The sequence below is a fragment of the Nyctereutes procyonoides genome, unplaced genomic scaffold (genome assembly GCF_905146905.1).
Source record: "Nyctereutes procyonoides isolate TBG_1078 unplaced genomic scaffold, NYPRO_anot_genome, whole genome shotgun sequence".
Taxonomy (NCBI): Eukaryota; Metazoa; Chordata; class Mammalia; order Carnivora; family Canidae; genus Nyctereutes; species Nyctereutes procyonoides.
Window position 1 is genome coordinate 119,020 of NW_026575046.1, and position 27,737 is coordinate 146,756.

Here is a 27,737-nt window from a genome sequence, read left to right on the forward strand (position 1 = left end):
ATGAAAGCACCAGCGGTACTGGCCATGCAGCATTTCATTCTCAATATTCTAATTTGCACCATAAATAGGGTCCCCCGTGCACATGGTGGATGTCTGCGGGCCTGGGGTTTATTCTGACGTGGGGAGGACCCTGAGGACGGAACACCAGTCACCGTGCGACCAATCACCCCCTGAACCAGAAAAATGACCCATACCTGCCCCTTTTCTGTGATCTCACGTCCTCATGTCCAGGCTGACCTTGTCCAAGACCCTTAGCCGCGCCCTGCCCCCTCCCCCGAAATGTCACCAAACCTGAGAATAAGCAAGAGAATCGATGGGAAGCTGCCAACCGCCCTATTCCGGCTCCCGCCTACGCGATGGGAGGTAACACCCCGCTTGCATTCCGGCCCCACTCTCTAGAAACTGGTTCCCACAAGAAGATCCCAACGCTCTTATTCTCGCAAAGTGCAGCACCTGGCTACAGCAAGGAAGTTCCCCAGCATTTGAGGATAATTTATTTTTTTCCTCTTTCCATAACCAAGACACACGGTTTAAAGCTTTTAAGAAGGAACGTCAGGTCATTCCAGCAGGGTGTACGTACCCATCGTTTTCTATCTTGTCCTACGACAGAACCACAGAGAAGGTTGTTCTCTGCCATAATTCCCTAAGAAGGACTGAGGGTTAAGCACAAACTAATCACAAATGTGGGTTATTCTTTTCTGGATTCAGGCCGCAACCAAATTCCGATTTTTCTAACTGGGTTTTTACCATATTAAATTTGGAATCTAATATTCTATTTGTAAGGAAAATTGAGCTGTGCATTTTCTTGATTTGAGGATTATTTTTTTCTTTTTAAATAAATCTTTTTCTTTTTTTTTTCTTGTGTATCGTATCTTCTACTTTCCTCTTTAAAATCTTAAATTGAAAATCAATCAAATAAATAAATAAATAAATAAAATCTTAAATTGAAAGAACTTTAAACACGGCTTTATTGTGGCATATTCTATGTTCTGACGTATGTATACACCAGGGGAAGTATCACCACAATCAAAATCAGCCATCCACCCAGTACCCCAAAAGTTCGCTCCTACTTTTTTTTTTGTAAATTAAGGTATAACTGACATATAACTGACATTGAACATTCTATCAGTTTTAGGCGTACAGCGTTAATGTGATGTATGCATTTATGGTGAAATGATCACAGCAAGTCTAGGTCACATCCATCAGCACGCACAGTTACAAATTCTTGTGATGAGAACTTTAAAGGTCTACTCTCTTAGCAACTTTCCTTTTTTTTTCTTTTATGCTTTTATTAACTTTCAAATATACGACAGAGTATTGCTGATTCTAACGTGACAGTCACTCTAACCGTTGCTTTCATGGCCACGTTCAAGCCAAAGTAGATGCCGACGAATGTGCTGCTTTCTAGAAATGACACATTAATGTGATTTAGTAAGCACCACCTTTTCAAGTTTCCTGCAAAATTCTGACTTCTCAGTTTAAAGGGCTCCTCCCAGTTTTCTACTGATGCCCCGGCAGCCTCATCAGAGCCGGTCCCAAAGGAAACGCTATTCTGACGTCACCCGAAGACAGCCAAGGTGTGGGGCCCCCGCTGGCTCAGGTGGTGCAGTGTGCACCTCCCGACCTCAGGCTTGGGGGTCTGAGTTCCACACTGGGTACAGAAATTACTCAGAAATAATATCTTTAGGGGAAAAAAACAAAGTCAGCCAAGGTGCATCCTGAAAGCTGACTCCAAGGACCTCCCTGACAAGGCACAATGAAGGCAAGACAGGAGCCTCAGAAAAAGAAGAACTTCCAGCCATCCCAAATTCACATGCCTTTGGGTTTTATAACTGGGCAGGCTAATACCTTAATCGTGCATTTTCTTCTTTACCGTCTAGCACGCATCGGGAACTTCTCTACAAGTTTTGTGGGAAAATGTATATGATGGATATGCTGAAGGATACGAGTTGTCACCACTGATTTTACAGTCATTAGGTAGAATGGGGCAAACAAAATGTTTAGAGGGACGAAGCGCTAATGTACAAAGTTTTGTTTAAAATAAAAAAAAAACAACTAAGGAAAATAGCAGGCCTCTTGCATCTGGACGAACAAGGGATCCAAGCGAAAACAGTTAAAGCATAAAATTATGTGATATCTCTTTTTCAAAATTTTTTTTCCATTGGGGTAAAAGCTGCATTGTAAAAATGTAGCATTTTAACGATTTTTGCAGTGTACAGCTCTGCAACATTAAAGCACATCCACGCTGTGCTGCTACCGTCCCCACCACCCGTCCCCACCACCTTTCTCACCTTGTAGGACTGAAACTCTGTCCCCATCAAACATCAACTCTTAACTCTAGGCTCACCTCAGTCCCTGACCACCACTGGGTTTTCCTGTCTCTATGAAAGTGACTCCTCTAGGGACCTCATGAGTGCGGCCTGTATTGTTCGCCCTTTTGTGACCGGCTGACTTGGCTCCACCTAAGGACGACCGGGTGGGTCCACGCTGTAGCCGGGGCAGGTGCGTGGTAATTTGGTTCGCCCAGACTCCTAGGATTCCAGAGCTGGGTGCCAGTTCTCAGCTTCAAGGAGGTAGTTTTAAGAAAAATTAACAGGTGAGTGCGCTACAAAGGGAGAGTAAACTTGGAGCAGTTGCTGCCCCCAGAAGATGGTAAAGGGCTCCTTAGACTGACTCCAGCACCGCGACCCCATGACCCCCTAGTGTGGCCCCTGGGAAACGGCTCCCTGTGAGGAGAGGGACACTTGCTTAAGGCGGAGACGGCTCCTGAGCCTAGAGTGGCAGGGTGATCTGGCCAGAGGGCCTTGGAGGCCCGTCCTGCCCCTCCCCCTCCCACCTGCCCACCCCTCCCCCTCCCACCTGCCAGCCTCACTCCCCCACCTGCCCTCTAGCCCCTCACTCCACCTGCCCTCCAGCCCCTCCCCCTCCCACCTGCCCTCCAGCTCCTCCCCCTCCCACCTGCACACCCCTCCCCCTCCCACCTGCTAGGCCCTCACTCCCCGCCCCCCCCATCAGTCCCCAGGGCTGCTGCCCAGCTGCCGGGAGAGACCTGCTCTTGGCGCGGCCTGAGTGCTCAGCGCCCTTGGGCTGCACTTGAGCCACGGGGCAGGGCGGGCGAGCGGGGGTCCCGGGTCCAGGCCAAGCAGGGGAGAAGCACTGAGGGGTCTCCTCCTCGCTCAGTGCTCGGGAGCCAGGACCGAGTCAGCGGGCTCCCTCCCTCCCTCCACAGTGGCACCTGGAGGAGAATGTTCTGGACACACAAACGGAACACGTGCAGATGCCAGAGGGCCAGCCCGCCCGTGCCCCTCCTACGTGCTGCCCCCTTGGCTCCCCCTCGTCCCCCTGCGGCTCCTCCCCAGCACGGCCAGGTCTCCCCGCGGCCTGGGGGCATCTGCAGCGGCCGGAGCACACCCAACCGGTGGCCGCTCCCCAGGAGCCCAGAGCCCCCTCCGGCCAGCACAGGTCCCCGCAGCAGGATCCTCGGCAGCACAGCGGCCTCCTGAGGTCAGGCCCCGTGCAGCTCCCGGGGCGACCACACGAGGAGGTCAGACCCCAGACGGTGGCCGGGGACCTGCGGTGACCTCGGGGCGGGGGAGGTCGGACCCCAGACGACAGCCAGGGAGACATGGGGAGACTGCAGGGTGGGGGAGGTCAGAGCGGTCCGAGGAGGCTGCGAGCAGGAAGCAGCACAGTTGGAGGCGGGGTCCACGGGGCCCCACCGCTGAGGCCTGGCTCCGGGCTCCACTCAGGTGGGCCCCGCGGGCAAGCGGCCCCGGCACAGGACAACGTCAGGAGAAGCAGAAAAGACCCGCTGCCGTCACCCGGGGCTGCCATCGGAGTCGGAGGCCCAGGCGGCCCATCCAGGTCCGGGCAGCCGCACCCTTCACAGCCGGGGGAAGAGCAAGGCCACCTGCGGCAGAGGCCTGCATGTCACCTTTCCTTTTCTTCTTTTAAAATGGTATTTATTTATTTTTCTAAGTTACTGAGGGGGGGGGGGCAGGAGAGGGCATCCTAGGCTGGCTGCATGCCCGGTGCGGACCGCGTGTGGGGCCCGATCTCACGACCCCGGGATCGTGACCTGAGCCGAAAGCAAGAGCTGGGAGCTCACCCGCCTGAGTCGCCCGGGGGGACACAGGAGGCAGGGACACGGGGAGGATGGAGCTGCGCCCCACCCGCCCCACCCCCCTGGAGTCAGGTTCACCCTCCCCTCCCTCGGGGCGGGAACCGGCCTCCTGGCCGCTGAGCCCAGCAGCTTTATGAGCAGGGCTGCAGGGCCTCCGCTGCCCCGAATTCCCCTATTCACGGAGGAGCCTTTTTCACTTGTTCACATTCCCACGCGGGCAGTGTTTGGGACAAACGCGGGTGCCTTACGCTTCTCCCTCTGGTCCATCCTTTCCCTGTACCAGAAGTGAACAGGCTCAGGGACTTCCCAGACAGGACCCTTGTCCACGGGTCAAGTTCTGCGGCCGCCGGCCTCGCTGCTTCCAGCTACAGGCACCGCCGCCCTGCAGACTTCCCGGCCACCGCCGGCTCAGCGGCAGCAGTCGAGGTCACTCCAGGAGACGTCCTTTGGCCTGACGAGAGACAAGTTCGGTGCTTCCCAAGCGAGGGGCCCGGCCCTGCAGCCAAGGCGGCACACTGCTCTCGGAGGGACGAGCCAGCACAGCACGCCCCTCAGGGCACCCCTGAGCCCCACAAGAGCAGAGTCCTCCTTGGCATGACTTCCGTCCACACTGGGGGGGGGGACAAGGAGGCCCAGGGACAGGCCTCACGGTGAAGCTCCTGTGGCCAGTATGGAATGCAGAGATCACGGAGGGGACGGGGGCGGCCGCGGTCTTGGCTGCCACTGAGGAGCCAGGCCTTGCAGGAGGGGGCCTGGAGCGGCCGGGGCAAAGGCACCTGCAGCCCGGAGTGGGCAGGCTTCGGTGGAGACGAGCGGCAAGTGGCCAGCGCTGCCCGGGGGACACAGGGCTGTCATCCAGGAGGGTCACCCAGGCCCCGGGGGCCTCAGGGAAGCACCCAGCGCAGGGCCCGTCCTTTCCCTTCTGCTGCCTTTGCTTCCGCCCGCACACGGCCTGCTTGGGGCCCGCGGCCGGGGGGCAACCGGCTAGTCCGCTCGGTGCCTGTAGACGGGGACGGGGCCCTCCGGCAGCCCTGAGGCAGAGACAGCTGCGCCCACTCGGGAGCAGGAGGCGGGACCCTATGCCCCCCAGCGCCCGCTGCTCATTATGAGGCCCCGTGAAACTTCAGTGAGGGTTTTTAATTTCCTTTAAGTTTTCACATTCTGTTCCACAAAGAAAAGCTTCAGGTGTTATTACTGTGCCCTTCCGTGATAAGGCAGGAGTAAGCACTAGGGAGGAAATGATATCACAAGGAGGGGTTCAGTTATAAATTATTTTAATGATCCGGGGGGGAAAAAACTCACCCTCATCCTCTCTCTCCCTGTTCCCACCAAAAATTCAAAAACCAAGCAAATAAACAAAAATACCTCAAAGGGTATGAGACAAGGGAGGGAAATGCTTTTACGCCCCGGAGCTGTCCACCCCTGGAAAAAGCAACAACAGCACAGGCATCCAAGGGCTTTTTCTACATTTAGATGTGGAAACCGCCCGACAGGCAGACGACAGGCGCCCGGAGTCCCTACAGGATCAGTTGTACCACGTTCCCGGCCAGCCGGTCAGCGGCTTTATTTTCAAAGCCCCACTACGGGCCTGATGACAAATCCGGGCTCTACACCGTTAAGTGTTTTTTTTTTTTTTTTCTTGTCTTTCTTTCTAAAACAGGATGCCATCCCATTAAAAAGAGAAAATCTGGCCTCTTTCAAACAGCCCATAAATATTTTATACTCTGCTAAGGGAAACCTCAAACAACACAGAACTATCAAAACGCTGCCGCGGCTAAGTAATCAATGATTTAATAAGCTCAAAAGGGAAATAACTACCAACAAGCACACATCACCATCACCGCTGTGGGGTAAGGAGGACAGGGCCTTCGGTTTACGGCGCGGTGCTGCGTTTCAAGAACGCCCGACTCGCACCTCTCGCTTCCCCCTTTGGACTCACTGTCAACCTCAGCTGCTCAGGACTGGCGTAAGCCGGGGATCACATTTCTTCTTGCTGAACCTGGGGCGGCAGGTGCGTCCCAAGTGCGTTTCCTTCTCCATCTTTTCATTTGGATTTTGCAGACGGAAAGCACTCTAGTTCTACTTTTTACCGGATTCTCTTGTTTCGTGTCATGGTAAGGGACGTACGTAACCCACCCAGAATCCCTAAAGCAAAGGACTTTCCCCTCGGACAATGTTAACCATATACAGGTGATTCATAAAGCTATTAAAATAAATAAAACCATTTGCACAGAAAACTATTACAGGCTCTCCGGTGATATATTAGACGGAGGGAGCCAAGATGGGCTCAGTAGCAATACTGTTTGCTATTAACTGGACTGTTCATTGCTATTAATATTACTAACGCCGCTATCGGCGTCTCCCGCCGTGACACGTAGTAGCACCCTGGCCCTGCTGTGACACAGAACATGGGCCTCGGAGCGTCGGCCCTCGCGACGGGAAGTGCAGAGTGTACGGTGAGCGCTCCTTACCGGGAGGGTGACCCGTGCGCCTCCGCGTCCTGAGACAACTACCCGTTTAATGAGCACAGATTTTATGAACTATCAAGTCCCCTAGGAAAGTGAAGTGTGCACCAGGCAGGGGAAGGGCAATGTTCATTTTGTTGCACCCTGAAATAAGGTTACTCACTTCTGCTGAACTAAAAAGAAAAAAAAAGGGGGGGGGATCCCCGGGTGGCTCAGCAGTTTGGTGCCTGCCTTTGGCCCAGGGCACGATCCTGGAGACCCGGGATCGAGTCCTGCGTCGGGCTCCCGGCATGGAGCCTGCTTCTCCCTCCTCCTGTGCTTCTGCCTCTCTCTCTCTCTCTCTCTCTCTCTCTCTCTATGTCTGTCATAAATAAATGAATCTTTAAAAAAATAAAAGAAAAGAAAAAGAAAAAAAAAAGGATTAAGTCCAAGTCTTCAGCTCTTGGTGTAATCCCCGGCATCCCCATTTGTCTTATGCTGGAGATGACGTGACTGATTTTCAAAAAGAAAAAAAAAATGTCTGGATATAATATATAATTAGAGATACTCGTTTTACAGTATGGATTCGGTCCAATTACAGAAACTATTTGCACTTCCCCAAATTCTCATCTGTACCCTGAGCTTCCCCGTGGCTTATGGGTCTCTTACTACAAAGTGCTGCTTTTGCATTATTTTTCAAGAAGATGTTAATGGGGGCACCTGAGGGGCTCCGTGGTGGAGCATCTGCCTTTGGCTCAGGGTGTGATCCTGGGGTCCCGGGTTCGAGTCCCGCATCGGGCTCCCCGCAGGGAGCCTGCTTCTCCCTCTGTGTCTGTGTGCCTCATGAGTAAATACATAAAATCTTAAGAAAACATTATTACTCACTAGAACACAGAGCAAGTTACTATCATCACCACAGCTGATGACTAACGTGCATCAAGAAGACACATGTATTTTACCTTCTTATTTACTGTATTTACTGACAGATAATTGAGGTCCGATATTTTATTAGCTTCGGGTAAAGCGCAGTGACTCGACACCGGGATGCCCTGGGAACTGCTCACGTGGGGCCGGGTACCACCTGCGCCAGACACTTCAAATGGTGCTGTGTTCCCCATGCCCGGGTTTTAGGCTAACCCGACCTCTACGGCGGGTGCAACCAACCTCCGCCCTCCCAGCCATCACCTTTCTGATTGTTGTCAAGCCAACTGTTCTTAAAGTTAATTCAGACAAATGACATTTTTCACTGTCACTGCTCTTCTCAATTCCTACTATTCTAACCGCATGGTCTTCGACTCCTCCTCATTGCAGATACACACGTTAATGACATCAAGGGTTAAAGAACTTGGGTGGAATGGCCTGGAAACCTAACCACGATTTCTAATATTTCTACAGCAAAATGTACTGTAGGTGCGTTTTATGAATTATAACCCGCCTGTAAGCTCCAGACAACACTAAAGAACAGATGAGCAGACATAAAGCCGTAACAGGAACCCCTTAAGGCTAGTCCACTCCCTACTGTTTACCCAGCAGACGTTTCATATACAGAAAGAGCAAAGCAGGGAGCCTCATCAAATTTAATTCCAGATGGCATCTCCGCTGTCACCAGGCACCTGGCGCAAGTGTAATCGTATCCTCGGCACAGCACCATGATGATGCAGATAAATTTCCTTCCCCCAAAGTCCTTACTTATATATTCCAGCGCCAAATATTGAGAAATGTGGTTGGATTTTCCAGCTTTTGCTATTGCATGAAGGCAAACGGCTGAGAACGGACTGCATTGTAACAAAGCATTTTTACATGTTGAGGGAAAAATGAATATTCACAGCATTTGCATTCAGGTACAAATGCAAAAAGCTCTCACGTATAAAGACTATAACCAAGTTGTTCCAGGGAGGGCGGGAGACGGAGGGAAAGAAGAAGGGAGAGGGAGGAAGGGGGAGACAGGGAGCCAGAAAGAGGGCTCTGCAGACACCAAGGACGCCTGTGGCCCCATTACCCGCTATCTGCTCCCAGGCAAGCTGTTTCCCACTTTACTAAACCCATTAGCCACCGAGCGTGATGAGAACGGAACTGGCTCCCTTCACTCCCGACCAGCTCTTGCAGAGGGTGGAGGCACCGGCACCTGCCTGCCCCGGCCCCCCCATGCCGTCTGCGGCGAAGCCCTCCCGAGTCTAGACGGCCCCTCAGGCTCTCCCGGCCACCCAGCCCTTCGCTGGGCCACCTCTCCCGTGGTCTCCCTGCCCCCGAACTCACTGGCCCTGCTGAAACCACAATCCTCTTTCAAATGTGCAGATCCAAGCCCGCTGCACCCCTCCTACCAGGAGCCCTTGGAAGTTCCCACTGCTCTCAGCACTGGAACCTTGCCAGTCTGGGGTCTGCTGGCGCTGCCGCCCCGGAGTCCTGCCGCTGCCCCCTCCGGGCTGGTTCCCTGCCCAGATTCCGGGGAGCATCCGTCATTCCTCAGCTGGAATCCCTCTGCTTCTCAGGATGGGGACACACACGTCTCTTCAGGTCTCAGCTCAAACCTCTCTGACCCTTAAAGTGAAGGTTCCCCCCTACGGTCCTGGAGGAGAGCATCCCAGAGGGGAGAGCATTCCGTACAGAGCGCCTGCCTACCTGCTTGTCCTGGGGGACGACGGCTGTGCATCCTTTTTCTTACTCTGTCCTTAGTGACTAACAGTATGCCCGGGACACAGAAGGTGCCCGAGAAGCATCGTCAAATGGACACCTTGGTGAAGAGGCTCTGCCCTGAGTTCCATGGTCCCCAGTGTTTACCGGAAAATACACTCCGGAACCAGCACCGTGAGCACCCGGAGAAACAGGTCACAGCTTCTAGCCCACGAAGCACCTGCCGTGCTCTCGCTTAGCAAATTCTTTGCTGGGTCACTGTCATGACTGTCATGGAAACTGAGGAAGGCCGCTCCCGCCCGGTCTGAACCAGAGAAGGGCCCACTGGTGCGAGGCCCTTCCCCTCCGCGTCTCTGGCACATGCAGCCTACAATTCAAAGTAAATGCAACCTATCATTTCAAAAAGCACAAGTTACCTAGATACATCCCGGGAATTCAACTTAAAAAAAAAAAAATCAAGACAAAACCAAACTACTGAGAAAATCCAGCATTAAACGTCTTTCTTTCCCAAAGTAGGGAAAAAAAAAAAAAAAGGCAACAGCAGGCACGCTGGCATACGTGTCGTCCAAGCCGCGTCTCCGGGTCACCCCCAGCCGGCTGGGCCCCCACCCAGCCCCCTGCAGACCCCCGGGCCAGGCAGTCGGGGCGGCACACAAATACGCGGGGGCAGCGGGCACCACCTGGGGGGCTTATCACAGCACCTACGCGGCCGCCTCCTGGACTGCGCGCACGGCCGCTGGCTCTGCTCAGCCCGGGGCCAGCAGGTGCAGACGCAGGGGGATGCCTCGGAGCACCGGCGGGTGCCCCTCCGAGGGAGACCCGGAGCAGCCGGCGGGTCTGGCGGGAGGAGAGGACACCCCAGAGGCCCCTCCGCAGCTCCCTAGCACCCCGCCACTGCCCGCAGCCATCCCAGGGCCCGGCCATTCCTCCCCCGCGTCCACCTCTGAAGCGGGAGGGGACGCCCAGGTGCACGCGGCACCTGAGGCCTGGCATCCAGAAAGCTGAGCTTTGTTTCCTCTCCCAGGTGCTCACCTGGGAAGTTCTAGGAAGCACACTGCTTGAGCACCACTGAATGCATCAGGAGAGCACTTCTCGGGGCCCCTGGGGGGCTCAGGCCACTGGGTAAGCATCTGCTCTTGATTTTGGCTCAAGATCTCAGGAGCGTGGGACGGAGCCCCACCTCGCGCTCCCTGCTCAGCAGGGAATCTGCTTGAAATTCTCTCTCGCTCTCCCTCGGCCCTCCTCTCTCCCAAATAAATAATAAATCTTAAAAAAAAAAAAAAAGTATGCAGCCCGGGTGGCTCAGCAGTTTAGCGCCTGCCTTTGGCCCAGGGCGTGACCCCGGGTCCTGGGATCGAGTCCCACGTCGGGCTCCCCGCATGGAGCCTGCTTCTCCCTCTGCCTGGATCTCTGCCTCTCTCTGTGTGTCTCTCAGGAATAAGCGAATAAAATCTTTAAAAAAAAAAAAAAAAGAGCACTCGTCTCTGTCTTGAAAGCTGTCAGAACAGGTATTTTCCCAACATGCAAGAAAAGCCGACAGGATCTTCTTCCTCCCTGGGCTGATGTGAAACCCCATGCAGAGCAGGGATCTGGTCCACAATGTGCCCACGGAGAAGCATGGAAGTCCTGACAGTTTAAAAGTGTTGCATCATGAAAACATGAGCTGATCTCTCAGCATTAAACAAAACGCTTTTAATAAAAGAAATTATTTGAAGGAGCTTTGAGAAAGATTGCACTGAGGTTCCCGGCGGCAGGCTCCCTGGACCGTGGAGCGGCGTCCAGGCGGGGACACGGCACAGCCACAGGGGCCCTGCCTGGAAGCCGGGGAGGGAGCCTGGGGAGGGAGCACTCGTGCGCGGGTATTTCTAGCATTAACCCGAGGAAGTAGTCAGATGTGTGCAAAGATCTCTGGATAAAAACGTTCCCAACCATTATTCATAATAGAACGAAACAGAACCACCTTGAACATCTAACCACAAGGGAATACATAAATTATGGCATCTCCACGCGACAGAATGCTGGGAGGCTACTAATCATCGCGAGCTAGATGAGTACTTAAAGGAAAACTGCCTATGATGTAAAATGGAAAGAGGTTAAAATTTTTTTTTAAAATATATGCAAAAAAAAAAAGAGGTTAGAAGAACACCTGGCAAAATAAGGTACGGCCGTTACCTCTAGGTTGTGGATTTGCCCATGATTCTTACTTTCTTCTTTTTGGTTAGTTTCCTCCCCTTTAGAATGAAAATGATTATAACTAGGATAAAAGTAATAAGTGTTGTTCTTTTGAAAGGAGAAATCTTCTTCAAAAAGCCACAGGCTTTCCCAGTGGCTTTTGATGTCAATTAAAACTTTATACATCACGATTCCATCCTTTCTAAGACTGAGGAATGATCCGTTGTATGTGTATGTACCAGGTTTTGCTCTATGATATTAGCTTTTAAATCAGGCTTTAATTTTTATCAGGTCCGAACATCAAAATGATGGGCAGTTGGTATGACTGAAGGATGTATTTCATCAAAAGAATTAAAAACACCAGACAGGAAAACTAAAACAGTTATTTTACGCGGGAAGCAGAAGTCTCCACCCGGCTGGAAGCTACTACAATCTGCAACAGCAAGCCATGTTCTACAAGAAGAAAGAATAACAGGTACTACACGACGGGATAATAATTAGTGGCCCGAAACTCAGTGATCTGGGACCAAATGCGCACGTGTCATTTTGCAGGATTCCTTAAGGAGCTCCGCCTCGGCCATCAGAGCGGGGCTGCGTGGGGCAGCGAGTCCTGCGGGCTGACGGACTTGCGCGCCACCGCCGCGCCTAGTCACACGCACATGGCACTTGGCACGGCTCAGGGACCATACACACGAGGCCTGCACGCTTCCCCGCATCACTGTACCCCAGGTCTTGGTTTCCTTCTTTTACTTTGGAGGCTTTACTCACTGGACAGTTGGAGCGAGCGAGGCACGGGCGGGAGGCCGAGCGGCGAGCCCTGGATCAGGAGCCCGGCCGGAGGCAGCCGCATAACCTCGGGGCCACCGGGCGCCCCACGCCTCCATTTGTACAAAGGAAGGAAAACGAGCCTGCCAGGACCCCCCCGGAAGGAAAGCACCTTAAGCCTAAGTTGAGTAAGTAAGAATTCTAGAAGAGCAAAGGCGGCCTTGCAGCCATGTGCAGAGGTGCTGTCGCCGTGTCCCCGCGAGGCACTGTGGCGCCCCGTCCCGGCCGCTGCGCCCTGGCTGCCAGACTGCCGAGGCACTCAGGGGCCCGACACCGCGCTCCCTGGCAACAGGCCGCGACAGGCTCTGCACCCCCTGCCTTCCGGCCCGAGGCACGTGCGGCCCGCACATCTCCAGGGTCCGGGCTGCGGCCCCAGCGGCACGGCCGCTTCTGAAGGCACAACAGGCCCCCGGGGCCAGGTGGCACTGCAAAGGACAGAGGCTCCGAGACCTCCCCAGGCGTCACGCCACATGTTTAAGAGACTGAGTGGGGATTCCCAGAAGCTCGTCGACGCGGGCTCGTTATCGCTTAGTTAAGACCGTAACCTGGAGTGGCCACAGGCGCGGGCACAGGACGACGGGACCTCAGAGCTCCCGGACCCACACCCGCCGTCCTGGGGCCGCTCACAGAATACGCCACCTTTACTCTCACATCCCAGGACAGCCCAGCCACAAGGCCACCTGCTGCCCCCTCCCACCTGGCTCCCCGGCCTCCTGGAGGAAGCAGCATTACACCTGCTGGTGGACGGTCCGCGCCTCAGTCGCTTCATTCCAGCTAAACGTCCTGAGGGGCCTCAGCCCCTCCCTCCCAGTCACCTCTGCAGCTGCTCAGCCAGGGATCCCCCTCTGTCCAGGCCAATGGGGCGCTGGAAGCGTGCGGTGAAGTGCACCTGAAGGTGTGCACGGGCGCCTCTCGCCTCCCCACCTTGCCTAGTCCAGGGCAAGGAGCCACCCCCAGGCCGGGGACGGCTATGTCCACTCGACTCAGGAGGTGGCCCCGCGTCTGTGCCGCCAAGCCCATCTTTACAGAAAGGCAGTCCTCTAAGCGTGCCAAAGGTGTCAGACTCTTCGACAGCCTGGCCCATCTAAAGATCGCCAAATGCCACAAAAAATGCAAAACCAGCAAGGACCTGGGAGCTGACTTAGACCAAAATGTACTCCCCTAACTTGAAACAAGGCTGGTCCATCTGTCCCAGGGACCCCGGGGGGGCATTTCCTGAACTAGGTAACTCATCGGGGGAAGAACTTACCCCCACCGCCCTGAGCAATAACCAAGTCATCTGCCTTCCCAGGGTGGACTCTGAAAACATTTTTGGTAGAAAGGGGCAATCGCACAGAAGCAGCCGAGCGTTGTGACACACGGGTCCACTAGCTGACCAGGGGCACCGTCCTGTCATTTTAAGCTCAGCTGTCCTCAACTGTGAGCGGGATTTGGTTGGAACAGCAGCTGAACGATCCCAAACCATGGAAATAGCAAACACAAAACAAACCAGCAGCTCTGAGGGTGGATGGCTTGCTATGCAGGAGTCAGACATGTGCCTCTTCTGTGACCCTCCATCCACCTTTGCAGGTGGGGCGCGTCCCTCTTTGGTGACAAGGGCATTCGCAGCGGAGGAGGCGGGGCGACCACAGCCGGAGGGCGGCTCCGACCCGCCCGACTGCGACTTCCGAGCATCCTGCGCGTGTTGTCACAGACTGCACTGTGCAATTACACGTGCGCCCCGTGACGGCAGAAGTGTCCCGTGTATGTTTTCTTAACCGGGACCTAAGAGACCTGCGGGCAGGGCCGTGTCGAAGGCGGCAGTGCCTCCCCCGTTCAAAGGTCACTGCTCCACGCCGACTCTCAAACACAATGAGTGCAGGTAGGAAAGCAGGTGTCATGAGGTGCATACGCTTTGTCCCAAAGGAGGCCTCCAAAATGATTTACTCTTCACGTTTCATGGAATTCTAACAAGCTTTGGTGTCTTAGGCCCAGGGCAGATAACAAAGCAAATAATTAAAAAGTACTCATCCTGTATTACCTAATCTGTTAATTATTATTTTGTTATTTCTATTGTCTTGGTCGGTGCCAAACTCTAAGTACTTTGACTATCACCTGTCAGCAGACATCCCCGGTTTCTCAGCACAGCAGATACTTATAAGACACCAAGAAATGTCACAGCACCTTTTGCATACCGTATTTACTGAATAAGGCGGACAGATACGTGATACGCATCTCCAGCAACAATAATTCTCAGACTAAAAAAACAAAAAGAAACCAGCAATTTGCATTTTAGGGGATAACCTTCAGTTATCAAGAAAGATGTGCAATCCTATAGGCAGCTCATGTCCAGATAATGTCGCAGAAAACAGAGTCCTTCGTATTTCTAGCGCATCTCCACAGCAACTCAGGGAGTCACAGGGAGAAAAAACACCAGACTGACTTTTTTAAATATAAGCATCACCCAAGTCACTCTGGGATGAGTTTAATGAGGTTTATTTATTCCAACTCCCACTCACAAAGGATGATTTTCCACACGGGGTCTCTCAGCCTCCCATCCCAACGCAGCCTGCCCAAAGTCGGACGGGGAGGGCCGGGGCACGGGAGCCACAGTGCTGAGCACCGGTACACACCGGACTTGCCACACTAGAGGAGAGAGACGTACCGTAAACCAGAGGACTCGGGACTCACGGCTTTCCAAGAATCTGATGCATTCCTAGAAAGATACTTAGATGCTGCCCCCATATATGAAGACTTTGACAATCTCTTGAAGGAGAGGCTGGGGAAGAAGCATTCTGACAAAGCGGTCGTTAGGTCAGTCATCAAACCCGTCAAGAAATAAGTGGAGGAACGGGCCGCAGGCCGATAGCTCCGTGGCTCCAGAAATAATCTACCTACCTGAGTGCATCGAAAGAGAGACACTTCCAATGCAGATAAACATCTGAAGAGAACTGGCAAACACCCTGGAGAGCTGAGGATCACTTGGACTAAGGAGGTCACAGTGTCCTTGACTAAATACGGACTGCCAGAAAAGAGTGACCTCATTTTCCATGTATGAATGAGAGACTGAAATAGGCACCAAATTAGCCAGGCATAAAGCCCGAGGCCTTCAGGAAAAACACATTATCTACTTAGTACACAAAGATGCTCACTGAAACTTTATTTTTATTTTTTTCACTGAAACTTTATATCGCAGGAAACAAGAAGCCTCAGCATTTAAACAAATGGGGGGAAGAAACCGTTGAAGGGGATTACGAGGCGCAGACTTCCAGTTACAGAACAAATAAGTCGTGGCGACGGAAAGCACAGCACTGGGGGCACCGTGGGGCACGGTCAATAGCACCCTGGCAGCGACTCGCTCTCCTGCGGAGCGCGGGAAGGCGGAGCATGGTCAGATCACTATGCTGGACGTGCGGAACCAACGCCGCATTGTATGCCAACTGCTCTTCGATAATAAAAAGGCATAAAAAAATAAATACCATCATGAAAAGTAGGCACTCGATAAATAATAAAAGAACAAACAAAAGAACAAGAGGAGAACATTCAGCAAAGGGAATTATGCCGCTATAATCGGATACGATGCTTCTATTTAAAATTATACCTAGGAGCACCTGGGGGGCTCAGCGGGTTAGCGCCCCTTCAGCCCAGGGCGTGATCCTGGGGTCCTGGGATTGAGTCCCATGTCGGGCTCCCTACAGGGAGCTTGTTTCTCCCTCTGCCTGAGTCTCTCTCTGCCTCTCTGTGTCCCTCATGAATAAATAAAATCTTTTAAAAAATAAAATAAAAAAATAAAATACTAAAATAAAATATAAAAATAAAATAAAATAAAATAAATAAAATAAAATAAAATAATAAAATCATACCTAGGAGCACCTGGGGGGCTCCGGCAGTGAGGCGTCTGGCTTTGGCTTGGGTCATGACCTCAGGGCCCTGGGATCCAGCCCCACACCGGGCTCTCCACTCAGCGGGGTGTCTGCTTCTCCCTCTTCCTCCCCCCACTCATGCTCTCTCTCTTTCTCTCTCTCTTTCAAAGAAATAAATAAAATCTAACAATAAAATATAATCATACTTAGGTACTTGTAAGTGATATGGGAAAATAACCTCTGTGTTCTGCAAAACATATACCTAACTCAGTTACATTGAAAAAAAAAATGGGTAGGTGATATCCAAAATGTTAAATAAGTTTCTTTCTTCAGGATGGAATCAGTTATTTTTATTTTTTTCCTCCATTTTAGACACTTTACCAAACTTTAAACAGCTGGCATGTATTATTTTTATGATTCAAAAACAATTAATGTCATTTTGAATGTCATTAATTCCATTAATACAGAATAGATTGAAGGGAAGCAAGTGTCCCCCCAGCGACTGCTTGGAATGAGGGGATATATTTTTTCTACTTAGTAGACCAAAAAAAAAAAAGACACTTATTAAACTATTTTTCCTGGGCCTCTCCTTTTCCCCATTTTGTCATGTTAGCGATTTGAAACACTTCTGTGATAGCCTCAGGCCAGGTTCCCCAAGTTAGAAAGGACTCTGCACATCCTACGACCCAACTTTCTCTACCAGTTGTAACAATCCTTATAGGAAACTCTTCACTCCCACATAAAACCTTTGACTCTTTGAAATATCGCATTGGACCCAACCAGGGCAATCAGGGAAATACCCATGGTTAGGGTTTTGTGCGAGAGCGAATTACCCAACAGAACACATGCCTCCTTAAGTTTAGAGAACAAGTTCAACCTTGTCTTCTCCTTTGAAGTCTTCATAATGAAGCTGTATTTATCACTTTAAGCGTCATTACCCTGAAACAAAGTTCACCTACTTATTCTATATAATTTGGAGAACTTGGCTTTCAAGGAATTCAGGGACTTTGCACCAAGCTTAGTTTTAGACAGAAACGACAGTCTTTGACCACGGTGACACATGGACATCCGCAGCCACTTTAAAGAAATACATTGTTCGAAATCTATCTCAGCAGTCTGTATAATTTGGTTCTTCTGTGAACCTCCTTGTCACGAGCCCCTTTTGCTGAGAGCCCCTTTTATGATGGTCTTACATCCTCAAATCCAAAATTTGACACCTAAAATTAAGTTTAAGCCCAGACTGGGAATCAGAAAAACGAGCTTATTCCTAAATTTCTAAGAACTTTCCGGGCGGATTTCAGCAGGCGAGCCTGCCGGAGGAGGCAGAGAGCAGAGCAGCCAGGAGCTGAGCAGCTCTGGGGGGTCCGGGCTCCGCCCCGTGACACCTGCGGGACCCCCGACGAGTCCCCCAACATGCCCGCACCTCTCAGTCTCCTCGCTGATACCACGTGCTGCACCAAGTGAATGCAAGCAGTTAATACCTTTGATTTCCAATCTGTAGAAATAGAGATAAAACGATAATTCTAGATTTCATCATAAGGTGTCCCTATGCACCTACCAGGGCTCTACAAACATTATTTTAGTTTCTGCAATAATGGATCTATTCTCATTGTTTCCTACGGTGGTTTCGTTTAATATTAAAAAGCAGGTTATCCTATTCCATACAGCTTTTTCTTCCCCGGGAAGGAATCAACCTTCCCTCACCCCCGGCAAATTACTGCCACCATTAAAAATCTAAAATGCGATCATAGGTTTGGCCTGTCTTGTTGGAACACTCCACGATATTTGGGTTTCCTCCCTGACTGAGCCACAGAGTCATAGGGAAATCTATGTCCAACAGAATGTCCATCCATCAGGCTCCTCCCCGCCCCTCCCCCATGCACTGACAGCGCTGAGATAATCCATGAATATGTAATTCCTTTACACAACCACATGTGTGCTGTTTCTTGAAATTTCAGTGGGAATCCTGTATATAGCTGGATTTCCATTTTAAAAGTTCTGTCCACATTTTGTACAGAAACAACAAACTGGAGCACCTGGGAGGCTCAGCGGTGGAGCGTCTGCCTCTCTTTGGCCCAGGGCGTGACCCCGGGGTCCTGGGATTGAGTCCCTCGTCGGGCTCCCCACAGGGAGCCCGCTTCTCCCTCGGCCTGTGTCCCTGCCTCTCTCTCTCTCTCTCTCTCTCTCTGTTTCTCATGAATAAATAAATAAATCTTCAAAAAAAATTTAAAAAAAGAAACAAACTGAGACGTTTATAATCATGAAAAAAAAAAGACATCTTTTACTATCTTTTGTTCTTGACAGAGACTTAAAAGCTAAAGAGATGTTTTACGGTGTTATTTTTTAATTTTGCATTTCCTGATCATCTCCAGGGTGTATGACCCAAGGGCTGCTTTGACCTCCTTGGTTACCTCTCTACTTTAAGATTAGTAAATTCCTGAAATATGAAGGATTGTTCACGGAAGGCAAGCTGTAATACACCTGCCCACTCTGAAAGAAGAATGGTAGAGATCTGCACGCGTCCATCCTTCCAACACATGATTAAAAACCCATGTCAAGGATCCCTGGGTGGCGCAGCGGTTTGGCGCCTGCCTTTGGTCCAGGGCGCGATCCTGGAGACCCGGGATCGAATCCCACATCAGGCTCCCGGTGCATGGAGCCTGCTTCTCCCTCTGCCTATGTCTCTGCCTCTCTCTCTCTCTCTCTCTCTATCATAAATAAATTAAAAAAAAATTAAAAAAAAAACCCATGTCAAGAGCAGTGCATTTTCTGAGGTCTAAAGTAGTCCTACTTTTGCAAACAGGTTCACTTTCCTCCTCTCTGTTGTGCTGTAAGGCAGGTGGGGTAAAACGCACTTGCATTCTCTCCCACGGGGGACCAGGTCACTCGTCTACCATAATTCTTTCCCTTCAGGTTATGAAAACGTTAAGTTCTGTCCCTCTAACCTTGTTTTACGAAAACAATTATCATCTGATACCAGATGGCAAAAGATGGTTTTGGAAACCTATCAATTTCTTCTCCCCACCCCTTCACCCCTAACTCTGACAAACTATCTCTACCACCAGGCAGCCCGAAAGCTCATAAAGACACTGGCGCGTGAGTGATGAGGGCCTCAGACAACATTTGTTGATAAAACTTCTGCGCAAAGAGACAACTCTTCTCGTGCTTAGCTCCTGTCTGCTGTGACAATTAGGTCTGCGATGTTTTAAGGATGCGGTTGCATTATTAGACCCCCTGGGATAAACCATGTGTATAACCGTTTATGTCAACCCTCCCTCTGGTGACCTCAGGAGATCCTTTCCCTTACACTAGAATCAAATCCTTGTTGCATCAGCCCGGCATTAAATCAAGGCCTGTGTGAGGTAACAGTACGGTATGTTTTAGGTCGTTTAGTCACAACACAGCATACTCTCACCTCCACCAGTTACCCCGTATAATTCTCTTTCCGTCCCTCTCTTACTCGTGAGTGTGTGCTCCCTCTCCCTCTCTCTCTCTAACATGCACGCATACACACACAGACACTACAACAGTTCAAGGAGAAGTGATCCGGTCAGCAGCCCTGGCTTTCTGACAACCCTTCGAGGGTGGCTCCAAAAAAAGAAGCCTTAAATAGTAAAAGGTGCAGGTGAACACACAGCACGTGACTCATCTAAAATGTGCAGGCCAGTGTCCTGAATTCAGGTCCTAAAACCCTTCCTCGGATTATAGGAAACACTTGAAGTCTCCGGTTAACTATGACAGAAGGGAAGCTGGGTAGAGAGGAGGTGAGACAGCAGAGAGGCCCTTGGGGGACCCTGGTGAGCTGCTGCCAGGGCCCAAGTGGCAACAGAAAAAAACAATATTTCAGCAAAGGCAATCTGCTGGCTTACCAGACAAAGGTCTCTAGGGACTGTACCATCTCGTGAACCCTTCTTGGCAAGACACTTTGAAGTAAACCGTAGCTTACAACGTGGGCTAAGCATTCGGGAGCCCAGCAGAAGTTCTGAGTCGGGAGGAACCAATTCCAGCAGACACCCTCACCTGGAGGGGTCCCACACACGGCCTTCTGACAGGGCACGGACAGGGGCGCATGTTCTCTACGGATGTTCTCAGACGCCTCTTGCCTTGGAGGAAAGGAGCAGGCTACCGGAGCAAGGGCGAGGCCGCGCTGTTGGCACCTGCCACCAAGGTGGCCCCGACCTGCCCCGGGCCTGGCCGCTGCATCCCGCCGGAGGCCCCGCGGGGACCGCTCCCGCAGGCAAAGTGCGGAAACCCGGTGCCCCGCGGCTGGCGTCCGCAGCGCCGGATTTGCAATGACGCCACATGGAGAGAAATGGGGGAAAACACGAGAAACAAACAAAAATGTCCAGACGGGAAAGAGAGAGAGAGGGAAGCGCCCCAAACCAGAGAGGCCAACGGCTGGCCCGTGAGGACACATCTGGGGCACCCTAATCTAAAGCTGGGCAGAAGAAACAAAATCGGAGGTACCTGGGAAATCCACTTGGATACATTGTAGCGCGAATGTCCCCGCGGTCGCCATCAGCCCGCAGCGCGGGGACGGGGACGGGGACGGGGACGGGGACGGGGACGGGCGGGGCGGGGCGGGGCGGGGGCGGGCGAGCTGGGGCGCCCGCCGTGCCGGTGCTCCGGGCCGCGGTTTACATAACAGCCCCTTACGTAACCCCCGCCCGCACCGAGGCCCTCCCGCGGGGCGGCCCCGGGCCCTCGGGGCTTTGGCCGCTTTCCAGGGGGAGCTGCGAGGGGAGAGGTCGGCGCCGGCAGCGGCAGCGGCAGCGGCAGCGGCAGCGCGAGCCCGAGCCCGAGCCCGAGCCCGGCCCCGCGCTCCCGGGTGGGGGGGCTCCGGGGGGAGGGGCTCCCGGCAGGTGCTCCCCGCGCCCGTCATCCGGCGCCCGGGCGTCCCAGGCCCAGGCGCGGCGTGGGTGCGGGTGGGGGGAGGGGGGTGATGGGTGCGGGGAGGGTGATGGGGTGCAGGGGAGGGTGATGGGGTGCAGGGGAGGGTGATGGGGTGCAGCGGAGGGTGATGGGGTGCAGGGGAGGGTGATGGGGGTGATGGGAGAGTGATGGGGTGCAGGGGAGGGTGATGGGGTGCAGCGGAGGGTGATGTGTGCGGGGAGGGTGATGGGGTGCAGGGGAGGGTGATGGGGTGCAGGGGAGGGTGATGGGGTGATGGGAGGGTAATGGGGTGCGGCGGGCAGGGTGATGGGGTGCAGGGGAGGGTATGGGTGCGGGGAGGGTGATGGGGGTGATGGGAGAATGATGGGGCGCACGGGGAGGGCGATGGGTGCGAGCAGGGACCGGGCGCGGGCGCGGGGGCCGGCGACGGGGCGCGGCGGGCGCGGCTCACCTGCTCCCCGAAGTCGATGGCGATGTTGGTGATGCCCAGGGGCACGAGGAAGCGGATGAGGGGCCAGTAGTGCGTGAGCGCCGGGAATTTCACCATAGTCCCCGCCGTGGGCCGCCCCCACGCTCATGTGCCGCGGCGCGGGCTGTGGCGGGTCGGGGTCGGGGTCGGGTCCGGGTCCGGTCCGGGTCGCGGCCGGGGGCGCGGGGTCGGGTCGGGTCCGGTCCGGTCCGGGCGGCGGCGGCGCGGGCGGCGGCTCTAGCAGCAGCGCCGCGAGCCCGAGCGCATCCCCGCCGGCCTCCCACACAACAAAGATCTGCCGGGAAAAAAAAGAGGAGGGACGGCGGCGGCGGCGGCGGCGGCGGAGGGCTCCGCGGACAGCGGCTCCATTATAAGCGCGCCGGGGCCCGGAAATAAATAAATACCGCGCACGAGGCGCCGCCGCCGCCGCCGCCGTGCGGAGGAAATCAGGGGCGGGCGCCGAGGCGCGGAGGCGCGGACCCGGCGGCGGCCGGGCGGGGGCGGGGCGGGGCGGGGCCGGGCGGAGGGGCGGGGCCGGGCGCCCGGGTGGGCGGGGCCGGCGTGGAGGGGCGGGGCCGGGCGGCCTGGAAGAGCGGGGCCGGGCGGCCGGGGCTGGGAGGGGGCGGGGCCGAGGTGGAGGGGCGGGGCCTTGCGGCCGGGCGGCGGGGCGGGGCGGGGCCGGGCGGCGGGGCGGGGCGGGGCCGGGCGGCGGGGCGGGGCGGGGCCGGGCGGCGCCCTCCTCCCCCGCCGCCGCCTGCGCTCCGTGGCCGCGGGGGGCGCTGCGCAGGCACAGGCCGCAGGGCGGCCGCCGAGCTCGGGGGCGCGCGGGGTGGGCCTGGCGGGGGCGCCGGGCCGCAGGATGGCGGGGCCCGGGGTGGGGGGTCCCCGCGGAGCCCGAGAGCGGCCGGGCAGGGATGTGAGCGCGGGCGGCGGAGGAGCGGGAGCCCCGGGGCCCTGGGGGGGGGGGAGGGCGGGCGGGGCGGGCCTGCTTCGGGCCCCGGGGACCTGGGGCGGGACAGATGGGCGGCGGGGGCTCGGGGGGGGGGCTCCCGGGGGGTCGCGGGGTCACGGGGGGTGCTCCCGGGGCGCCGGGGGTCGTGGGTGCGGGGGTCGGTCCCAGGGCGCCGGGGGGTCGCGGGGGGTGCTCCGGTGGGGGGAGGAGTCCCGGGCGGTCACGGGGGTGCTCCCGGGGCGCCGGGGGGTCGCGGGGTTGCGGTCCACTCGCAGACGCAGGAGGGAGGAAGGAGGAGCCCGCGGGGGCGGGGCGGGGCGGGGCGGGGCGGGGCGGGGCCGGCACCTGCGGCCCAGGAGCGCCCCTGCGGGTGGGCTCGGGCCTGGAGCCCGCGGCGGCCTCTTGAGACCGGGAACCTTGGGGGAGCGCGTCCACCCCTACAGGACACGAGGCTTGCAGAGCTTCATTTGCGCGATGAATTAAAGCAATTCCTTGTCAAAAGCAATAAAGTGATTTTGCACCCGAGAAGGAGCCTGCTGCCTCACACTCAGCCTTGTGAATGAGCTGGGTTCCCGGGCTGGAGGCCTCGGGCGTTCCACGGGTATTTCCAAGCCCTGAACGCTTCCCATACTTTGTGCCCTCCGAGAGCCCTTTTAAAATTCCACACAGTCCACGCAAGGCCTTGAGAAAGAGGAGGACAATTTACCCTGTGGCTCTGCTGTAACCTCCAATGACGTCCCCTATAATTAAAATGAAAATCTGGTAATTATTAATTGTGTTGGGGTGTCCAGTAATATCATTTAAAAGACTCCGCAGCAAAACAGGAAGTGCCCGTGTACAGGACTCTCCTCCGTAGCATGTTCCTGAAAGGTGTGTTTTAATGGAGCCGAATCCTCTGCGCCATATACTAAGAGAGCTTGTTATTTATTTAAAGGCATCCTCGGGGCAGGAGTTCTTTTCTAAAGCAAATATCACCTTATGGTTTATCCACTGTTACCCTAGGTTTCCATGGGCTTGTTTTACTCAAAGCAATCTAATTGCACTGACCTTTGTCTGGAATGTGGGGTTGATGAGGTCTCCGATCAATGCTCATCAAGCCGGGTTTGCTTTGGCTGCTCTCTTGATGAGGACCTGCCTGCGACGCTGTTGCTGGCACCGCTGCGGGCCTTGCAGACACAGGCCTTCCCGCGCAGGTGGGAAAGACCCGGTGAATCCATGAAGGGCCGTCTTCCTTTGCGAGTATTCTACAAGTGTACTTTTGTTCGTTTTTTAAGATTTTATTTATTTATTCATGAGAGACACAGAGAGAGGCAGAGACACAGGCCGAGGGAGAAGCAGGCTCCATGCAGGGAGCCCAACGTGGGACTCGATCCCGGGACCCCGGGGTCACGCCCTGGGCTGAGGGCAGGCACTAAACCACTGAGCCACCCGGGCTGCCCCAAAAGTGTACTTTATAAATGAGTGATCTAACAGTGTCATCTTTGATTATGGCAAAGAGCACTTTTTAGATTTGAGAGGCCTCTGAGTTTCAGTCGCCCTGTGGCAAGGTGGAAAGAGGGGACATTTGATTATTTCTTCTGTCAAGGACTCAATCAGAGAATTGATTTCAAAGGGAGGTTTTGGCCATTCTTTAACTTCCTCTCTTCACTTAGTAGTTGTTTGAAAAGATAACTCCAGAAAAACAAGGGATGATAATGAAGTTTTCTAAGTGTCACGGAACCCAAGAAGAGATCGTGGAGTCATCTACATTGGATTCAGAGTGTTCTCTTTCAGGGGGTATAGCTTTCTCATCAATTTACAGTTTTTTTTTTTGACCAAAGGACGTTGCAAGGTTTACAGGCTCTACACTGGAAAGTGTAAGGAGAAAATATACACATATAGGAAAAATGCCAGAAGAAAATATATCCGGCTATTTACAGTGTGTAGCTACAGCTGCATAGTATTATTAGTTTCCTTTTATACTTTTCAATATTTAACACGATGGGCATAGAGCAGTTTATATGAAGAAAAAGTTTTTAAAAATACTTACAAAATGTCATCAGAAGTGCAAGTGGGCATTGATTTTAGAGCTTTGGAAAAAGTTAACTTTGCACAGAAACAATTTCACAGATGACCAGCCATATACCATTGTTTTAACGCTTAAAATTATTAACTCCAATTTTTGAAGAAGCTAATTAAAAAAGAGAACTAAAAGTTACATGTGTGTCTTTTTCTTTTCTTTTTCAGGAATTGATCTTAAATGGCTAGGGACAAGTTACCCCTATATCTGTTGCAAAGAACAGAATAAAAGGTCGTGTCTAAAATCATCCGATTCTATAACTCAGATTTCCTTAACTTGAGGTGCCCACTGGCTGCAGATTGGGACTGTAGCCACGGACAGGAGCTGGAAGGAGAAGTCATAAAGATTTGTGTAAGACTGACTCTGTAGAGCTATCTACAGGGGTCACACATATTTATGGCCCTTCATGGAGTTCATGTAAGCAAGCAGCCTAACAGATCATTCTAGGGGAAGGATTAGTTCTGGATATTGGTGTCTAGTTTCGAAATGAGTAGGGAGCCCCCCAAAGTAGACTAGTTATAAGGTCAACCTTACGGTTCTACATTGGAGCCTCGTACAATTTTACTGCACGGCCCATTGGGGGTGCGGCGTGGGGAAGCCTCTGATTTCTAGGCTGCTTAATTGCGTTCATATGAGTATTGTTCCGTTTGATGAAGTCATGATACCTGCTCCGATCCAAGCTTCCAGAGAGCAGGAAGGAAGGTTTTCTCCTCCCCTCCCCCCCAGCTGCAAGCCTGACTCTTGCCATCCGTGTGTCCTTCTGGCCCGAAGCCTTGTTACAGTTCGCCTGGGCCAGCGATCAAAGCCAGGGTTTGTACCCTCAGCATGTCCCACCAATAGGAGGTAGGAGGTGAGTGGTGTGGGTAAACGGTCCAGAAATGGAACTTTTGCTATACATAAACTAGAATTAGCTATTTATATTGTGCCAGGAGTTAACGGGTCTCACTCTTCATGACTTCTTTAATATTTTTAAAGGGACCACACGGATACCTCCAAATGTTGAACTGCACAAAGGAATGGGGACTATTTCTAGCATGCTGTTAATGAGTGGTCTGCAGGATATTTTGGTAAGTGAAAAAAAGCAAAGTGCCAAACTGAAATGGTATGCATTGGGGGGGGGAGGGGGTAAAATGGGAGAGAACTATGAATATGGCTGTGCATACATGCATGTATTTGCTTGTATTTGTGAATAAGTCACACTGGAAGTATAGTCCACAAATGTTTCAAGTGCTTATCTGCGGTGAAAGAAAGAGCACAGGGTCAGATGGGGATGGAAGAAGGAATTCTCTGAATGTATTTTGCAATCTAATTTTGGCTTTGGAAACATTCATGTTTTAGGTGTCGAAAACGTGAAATTAAGTCAGAAGAAAACAATCATGGGCAGCAGACATACACGTCATGCATGTTTTTTCTTGTTTTGTCCTCTTTGATTCTGAGGAAAGGATTTTTGACTGCTTTGGACAGAGCACAGATACAGGTCTTATCCATATATGATGCGTTTTATAAATTTTGTTTTGCTAAAATTTTTTGTTTGTTTGTTTTTGTATAACTGCTAGGGAATAAGACATTCGGGGAGCCTCTTGCCAGGCCAATTATGCAACCTGATGACATTGTGTATTGGTAACTATTGACTTATTTTGTGTTTTAAAAGTGACTAAAAAAAACAAGAGTAAGCTTTGGGGTGGGTTCTGCTGGTGCCGTTCAAAAATACCACCACCACTAGCACCTTTCAGGATTCAGAGTCTGGAAGCGACGTACTTTATATAGGTGAGCACGTGATGATTTGCTGGCTCGTATTTGGCTCGTGATGGCGACACACGAGGGATAGGTGTATAGGTAATTCATCCTGGCTCTGCAAACCTTAGGTCTGGAATGGAATGCAGATGGAACCAATATTAAAATACAGCTACTTTTCATGACCTCTTTGCCTCTGTTTCTCCAAACTCTGCCCACTTGTTTTTAAGTAATCTCTTTGCCCGACTTGGGGCTCGTACTCACAACCCCAAGATCAAGAGTCACAGGCTGTACTGACTGAGCCAGCCAGATGTCCCTGCTTTTGCTTGTTTTTAGAAAATGACCAGAATAACGTAAAATGCATATAATTAAAAATATGTAATAAAGCTTAAATTTTTATTCTTGCTAAGCTATCCAGGTCTAAAGTCTATTTTTTTTTTTAAAAAAAAGCCCTTTTAACATAGCATGTGTTTCACAAAGATTCTAATTCTAGCTCCCTTTGATATTTTTTTCTTCTGTTTATTTTGGCAATCAGATGTAAAGCTGCTTTAGTCTCAATTTCTAATATATGTCTGATAACTACCACAACATATGTAATTTCCTAAGGTTAGGAACTATTTAAAATACTACAATCTGCTTTCACTTCCTATTTCTCACCTCCACCCCCAGGACAGTAACAGACACCAAGTGATATGTTTTGAATTGAGTTTTCTAAAAGTGTTTTATGTCTAATCTCCAAGTTGGGAAGGATATTAATCCTTTCCATTATGCAGTTAGTACTAACTGGACTCCCTTAGCATTTTGATAATATGTAGAAATCAAGTTTTGTCACTTCTCAGACTTGACTATCCCAGAGAAGAGGCAGACAAACAATAGTTCTACTGTTACTGCATTTTAATTGAGTCTATTAATTTGATTAATTAAAGTTTTAATTCATCAGACAAATATGCGGTCCGGTGTCACATCAACTAGATAGCTTGTCCCTAAATTCCTATATTCCCACCAGAGCATTTTTATACTCGAAAAGGTTCCTAATTTCAAAATGATAACCTGCAACACGTTACATAATTTTACTTGTGACTCAATAGATTGAGTAGTTGGACAAGATAGTAATGAAACCAATGCCATTTTAATCTCTATGTAGATAAGCTAACTTTGTTTTCATTCATTCAGCAACCTCTTTTGAGGGCCTACTGTGTGCCAGGCGTGGTGCAAGGTGCTGGGTGTGTAGTATCGAGCAAAACAAACGTCATCTCACCACGACTGAAAACAATGCAAAGTGTCTTCTCTGACCGCTCCTATTCAAAGCCGTACCGAGGATTCTGGCGAATGCAGTCAAGCAAGTACAAGAAATAAAAGGTACGACGTACCCTGGCAGGAAAAAACATTTTTTTTTTATTTGCAGATGATGAGATAGTTTAACTAGGAAGCCTCAGAGATTCTATGAGAAAGCTACTAGGACTAATACGTGAGCTTAGCAAGGTCACGGGATGCAAAGGCACTTAGAGTCCTCCACCGTGTTTATAATATACCAGCAGGGAGACGTTGGCAATTGAAATTTAAAAGCTGTCATTGACAGTAGTATTAAAATTC

At 52.2% G+C, this 27,737-nt stretch overlaps 1 protein-coding gene and 1 long non-coding RNA gene across 3 annotated transcripts in view; one reads left to right on the forward strand and one right to left on the reverse strand.

Moving 5' to 3' along the window:
• The window catches only part of ANKH (ANKH inorganic pyrophosphate transport regulator), a 116,764-nt gene extending 94,934 nt beyond the window's left edge, over positions 1-21,830 (reverse strand). Inside the window, exon 1 of one of the 2 annotated variants that reach the window (XM_055325876.1) lies at positions 21,382-21,830. In XM_055325876.1, the coding sequence (XP_055181851.1) occupies positions 21,382-21,477 (96 nt within the window). In that variant the 5' untranslated portion in view covers positions 21,478-21,830. Of the gene's footprint in view, positions 1-20,504; positions 20,606-21,381 lie in introns of those variants that run through there. The other variant, XM_055325877.1, reaches the window with a different exon arrangement.
• A 3,049-nt stretch (positions 21,831-24,879) lies between these two features.
• On the forward strand, positions 24,880-25,991 carry LOC129509761 (uncharacterized). The gene is made up of 3 exons (XR_008664392.1): positions 24,880-25,260; positions 25,386-25,477; positions 25,749-25,991. It is a non-coding gene; the product is annotated as an uncharacterized LOC129509761 (long non-coding RNA).
• Positions 25,992-27,737: the final 1,746 nt, after the last annotated feature.